The 6,305-nt window shown below is 38.4% G+C and overlaps 1 protein-coding gene across 1 annotated transcript in view; it reads right to left on the bottom strand.

Moving 5' to 3' along the window:
- Positions 1-6,305, bottom strand: part of PARD3B (par-3 family cell polarity regulator beta) — a 1,011,045-nt gene that overhangs the window by 194,368 nt on the left and 810,372 nt on the right. The window contains exon 19 of the mRNA XM_034655034.1: positions 4,143-4,253. Coding sequence (XP_034510925.1) covers positions 4,143-4,253 — 111 coding nt within the window. The remainder of the gene's footprint in view (positions 1-4,142; positions 4,254-6,305) is intronic.

Here is a 6,305-nt window from a genome sequence, read left to right as displayed (position 1 = left end):
TTTTTATTTTAATGTTTTTTTATTGTATTATGTTAGTCACCATACAGTACATCCCTGGTTTCTGATGTAAAGTTCGATGATTCATTAGTTGCGTATAACACCCAGTGCACCATGCAATACGTGCCCTCCTTACTACCCATCAATTTAATCTTATAATTCAGTCCACCTCTTATGACTTTTTTTTTTTGACTTTTTCATAGCTATAGCTATGAACATGTTATTCATATATGACACCAAAACAATTCCTTATCAGGAATTAAATATACAGTAAAAGAGATATGGAAATCATAAGAAAAATAATGGGAGGAATGAAGAGGGATAATATAATCCTAAAATTTAGAGTTGAGATTCAATTAATTCCTGGGTAAAGCAGTTACAAGGAAATTCAACTTTCCAACAGGAACCGTATGATTTAAGAGGTCATCTATAAGGACTCATATCTGGATGCTCATCAAAATATTATTTGAAAGAGTGAAAAATGGAAACACAGACTAAATGTTTGACAATAGAAGATAAATAAATTATGGTATACTGATCTCACAAATATCAGACAGTCATCAAAATGGCATATTTTCAAAACATTAATGACATGGGGAAATGCTCACAATATAATGCTATGGAAAAAGTGAGACAGTATATACACAGCATAGATATCAAGTTTCAAAGAAAATATATACATAGTAAAAAGATCATAACAATATTAATAATTGTTATGGAATTAAGCATGATCATGCTAGTCTTCTTCATGCTTTTTTATGTCTCCAAACTTTTCTTAATGAACTTACTGTGTTTGTAAGTTTTGTGTGCATGGGTGGTACAGGGGGTAAGCAATCCAAACTCACATAGGTGAGTAAGCACTGCCAAGGGTTTGTCTCTTGTTGGCAAAAAAAATATGCCAATAAGGTTGGATGCTTTGTAGAGGGCACATGAGAAAGAGGACAATATTTGTAGACTGGCTTATTCCAATCCTCTTGGGAAAAAAATCTGTGTGTCATTTTTCATAGGATAAGGCTAGTTTAATGTTCCAGCCAAATCCTGGCCCTTTTGGTCAAAGGTTCTCAGACTTTAGAATACTGAAGAATTATGTTGGGCTTGCCTATTAAATACAGATTCCTGGGCTCCAAGTTCCAAGATTCTGATTCTGCAAGTCTGGTGTGGGACTTAAGAATCTTTATTTTTATTTATTTTTTATTTTATTTTTTTTAAAGATTTTATTTATTTATTTGACAGAGATAGAGACAGCCAGCGAGAGAGGGAACACAAGCAGGGGGAGTGGGAGAGGAAGAAGCAGGCTCATAGCGGAGGAGCCTGATGTGGGGCTCGATCCTAGAACGCCGGGATCATGCCCTGAGCCGAAGGCAGATGCTTAACCGCTGTGCCACCCAGGCGCCCCAAGAATCTTTATTTTTAACAAGCTTTCCATGTGACTCATTTTGATGCAGGCAGTCTACGGACTACACTTTGCGAAACACAGAGAGAAGAAGTCATATGGTTTGATTTGGATGAATCTTTTTTATTTAGTCTTAAAATATTGGATAATTTACTCCTGGTTATACACTAAACAGAGTTGGTATAAACCCTCAGTGGTATGTTGATCAACTGGCTTTTTGAGAAAACAAACCCAACTTATCGCATTTGCCAATTTCTATGGTGTAAATACTCCCACTGTGACCAATGCCAAGCTACCAGTGGTTTAACAACCAGCTCCCAAAATTCTTCTCATAAGCTGACAGGAGCTGGCTCCAGGTCTGTACAATATATATCTTATTTAAGTACTTTAAATCCTTTGAAGAAGGGTGATGTGAATGAAACACTATTATACCTGTGACAGCTAGGATGAGGCAAATAAGCAATAGGACAGCTTGAATCATCTTAAGGTAACAAATTCTAAAGGCATTAGGAAAAAAGACAACTTTGTGAACTTTCATACACTGTTTCTTATTTTATTCTATTTTTTTCCCATGGCCATGTCACAGAGTGATACACTCACTGAGTTCTTTAAGGGTTGTGAGCTAGTTTCCTAGGGATGATGGAGAACCAAGGATTGGGACGCTAGGGTTGGGAGGAAGGCCAGATGCTGAGCCTCCACCCCCACCCTCTGCGGCCCTCTGCTACCGAGCTGCTGAAATGTTCTTGGTCATTAATTCTGTAGCGCCCAACCATAAAGTCAACCCCTGCAGCCTCTTCCCCTCTCCCCTGACTGAGACGACGTTGTCTCTAAGAAACCCGTATCAGATGTGTTTTACGTGTTCATGTGTGGGAAGTGGCCTAAGTGGAGGCTAATGGTACAGTTCTTTCAATACTTTGACCAGACCTATTTTAAGAAAATTGGACCTGAAGCCTCTATAGCCAGCTGAGGTGAATTTACAGCCCTGCTTTTAACAACAAAACTCCCTCAGGCACCTGCTTCCTTAAGGCAACACCAGAAAGGAAATGAACTCTTGCTTAAAGACAACCCACCTTATTTTATGGGTTATCAATTTTCTAGCTGGCACAGAGTTCCCTAGCTACTAAGAGTCAAGCCTCCCAACCCCAAGCAAGTACTGAGCTACAAAAAATGTGAAGTCTGCATTCTAGCAAACAGCTCAGTTTCCTGAGGATGAGGCAGGGATGTGGTGCTTCAGTAAGTGAAATCAGGGGAGCAGCAAAGATCTGTGATGTGGACTCACCACACAGTTGTCTTTGCCAAGATACGCATTAAAATCTTCGCCTGAATTATATTTTACATTACAGGATTACTGAATCTTGGGCTATGGTGGAGAATTATCTTCCGTAGTTTGGGGCAGCTCTGTCAGGTGAATAGTCAACAACAATATTAAGCACTTGATTTCCTTTTAACTGTTCCAGTGACCCTGGAACCAAGAGCTTATCAATCTCTTTAAAATGAGACAGGACTCGGCGCGCCTGGATGGTTCAGTTGGTTAAGGGACTGCCTACGGCTCAGGTCACCATCCCAGGGTCCTGGGATGGAGCCCTGCACTGGGCTCCCTGTTCAGCAGGGAGTCTGCTTCTCCCTCTCCCCCTCCTCATGCTCTCTCACTCACTTGCTCTCTTTCAAATAAATAAAATCTTAAAAAAAAATAAAATCAGAAAGGATTAAATAGGGTTTCTTCCCTCGCTATTGATAAAGTCAGCCTTCTCAATGGGAAAAGGCAAGACAGGAGTCAAAGGTTAACAGTAGATATGCAGCCTGCTCTGCGCTAGAAAACAGGATGAATGAGTGTGATCTTCTTAGTACACATTACTAGAGTATTAAAATACGTACAAGAATGGACTCTAAAAACTACAAGGACTATTGTTACTAATAAGCAAGTAACAAGTTGGACAAATGTGACTTCATGCACAATGAAGTCAGAATCAAGTACTTAAAATTATATGCTGGTTTTGTCACAATCCCAGTCTTTCTCCAAGCTCCATTTAGTTGTGAAGGTGAAGAACTTTCAGGAGAAATATGAATATTCAATTACATGTTTCATAATCAGACATTTACACATCGACTTGGGGTAAGTGCCAGAGTTAACCTCAAAGATAAGTGAAGGGCCTCTTGTCCAAATGGAACGTGAAGCTCCTCAAACAGGAGAATTCAGCCCTTGCAAACTGTCATTATTTCAGTAAACGAAACCGGCCCTTTAACAGATGGGCGACATAACTTCGCAACTTGCTGATAGCCTAATAAAAGACACTGGCTTTTTAAAAATGAAGGACATGCACTTCTCAAATTACACCCTCCAAATGGATTTAGCAGAATAAAATTAAGAAGGCATACAACAGCTTGACAGAAATTAGGAACAGACTACGGAAATCTGATAGTTCTAAACATCAACATCAAAATGACCTTTTTATTAAAAAAAAAAAAACTCATTGTTTAAACCATAGGGAAAATATACATTGACAGTCAAAACTGGGGTAGCATATTTTGGAATTATAAGTACTGATATAATAAAAACATAAAGTTAATTTCTTCTCCAAATATAATAAAAATTCCCCAGGAAGGCAGATTCCTTTTTATATCAGGTAGCTTTCCTTCTGTATCAAACTCTATGCTTCTTAAAATAAAATTTCTCCAGCTGATGGATGCAACAACCCAATGAAACACAGGCCATGGACCCGAACAAAATAAGGAGCTCAGCATTTCTACTCACCTTTCACGTTCTTCTTTCATTTTTTCCAGCTCTTCTTCCCGCAGGCCGCCATGCTTCAGAGCGCCCTTCTGCTCAGCCTTGCCACCCCTATCATCTTTCTTCTTTCCAAATCTAGAAAAACACGAAGGAGGAGATCGCTGTTAACAATAACCATGTTCTTTTGGGGGTAAATTTAAAATATTTACGAGCTGAGCTCATCAAACAATAAGTCTTTATTCTATAGTAGTGCAAGATCATTTTGCAGAAAATGTGAATAAAATAAGAGACTGAAAGGGCAAAAACAAAAAATAGTCACCAAACTCCCCTCCTTTTCCTCTCTTCCTTCTTTCCTTCCACCTTTCCACTGAGATATCAATGGAACAGCATGCACAAAGTCATGTGGTTAAAGAGTAAAAATCTCAAAATGTGAGTTCACTAGAAATGAAAGAACTGAAAGGTTATCATTAATATGTAACTAAAAACTGACTGAGGGCACGTATTGCATGGTGCACTGGGTGTTATACGCAAGTAATGAATCATGGAACTTTACATCAAAAACTAGGGATGTACTGTATGGTGACTAACATAATATAATAAAAAAAAAATTATTAAAAAAATTATTAAAAAAAACAAAACAAAAACTGACCGAACTCCTAAACAGACNCTTTACATCAAAAACTAGGGATGTACTGTATGGTGACTAACATAATATAATAAAAAAAATTATTAAAAAAAACAAAACAAAAACTGACCGAACTCCTAAACAGATCTCTAGAGCCTCAAGGGGCATTGACATTTGAAGTTAAACTCAGGGGACTCGATATTGATGATGCTTCAAGGGACCTTACCAAACACCTAGCTTACTATTCTCATTTTACCCATGAGACTTTGGGCCTTGATCACTCAACAAGTTCAGGGAAGGGCTGGGATTAGAACTTGGGTTGTCTCCTCTAGTGCCCTCTCTCTTTCACACCACATTCACTCCTGCAGGTAGCCCCTCCTCCTAAGTCAGCCTCGGGTTCATGTGCTCTATGCACTCCTCGGTGCCTGGCAAATCTCTAGCTAATTGGGCACAGTGGCAATTATGATACATTATTTTTTTCCTCAGCTTTATTGAGAGATGATGGACACGTAGCCTTGTGTAAATGTAATGAGTATAACTGTTGATTTGATACATTTCTAAGTTGCAAAATTATTCCCACCATAGTATTAGCTACCATTTTCATCATGTCATGTCATGTCACATCCTGTCACGTCACGTCATGTAGTATTTCTCTTTTGTGGAGACAGCATATAAGATCTACTCTCAGTAACATTCAAATATAGGATACATTTTTATTAGCTATAATCACCATGCTGTACATTAGATCCCAAACTTGTTAATCTTGTAACTAGAAGTATTTACCCGTTGACCAAACTTTCCTCAATTTCCCCTCTCCCCAACCCCTGGTAACCACCATTCTACTGTTTCTCTGAGTTTGTCTTTTTCAGATTTCAGTGTGTATGCATATATATGTGTATATGTATATACATATATACAGGTATATGTGTATACACACACACACNCATTCTACTGTTTCTCTGAGTTTGTCTTTTTCAGATTTCAGTGTGTATGCATATATATGTGTATATGTATATGCATATATACAGGTATATGTGTATACACACACACACACACACACACACACACATNACAGGTATATGTGTATACACACACACACACACACACACACTGCATCTTCTTAATCCATTCATCTATTGACGGACAGTTAGTATGTTTCCACATCTTGGCTATTATAAGTAATGCTGCAATAAACATGGGAGCAGAGATATCTCTGTGGGATCCTGTGAGATCCAATTCCTTTGGATGTATACCCAGAAGTAGAATTGCTGGATCATAGGGTAGTTCCAATTTTTATTTAAATCGCCGTTAGTTAACATACAGTGTAATATTGGCTTCAGGTGTACAGTATAGTGATTCAGCACTACTGTACATGCCCTGGTGCTTATCACAACAAGTGCGCTCGCTCCTTAATCCCCATCACCTATTTCATCCATCCCACCCACCTACTCTCCACCCCGTAACCATCAGTTTGTTCTCTACAGTTAAGAGTCTGTTTCTTCATTTGCCTTCCTCTTTTTCTTTTCTCTTTGTTTGCTTTGTTTCTTAAATTCCACATAGGA

Source organism: Ailuropoda melanoleuca, chromosome 2 (assembly GCF_002007445.2).
Source record: "Ailuropoda melanoleuca isolate Jingjing chromosome 2, ASM200744v2, whole genome shotgun sequence".
NCBI lineage: Eukaryota > Metazoa > Chordata > Mammalia > Carnivora > Ursidae > Ailuropoda > Ailuropoda melanoleuca.
The sequence above is the reverse complement of the archived record's forward strand: the minus strand, read 5'-3'. Positions and strand labels throughout refer to the sequence as shown.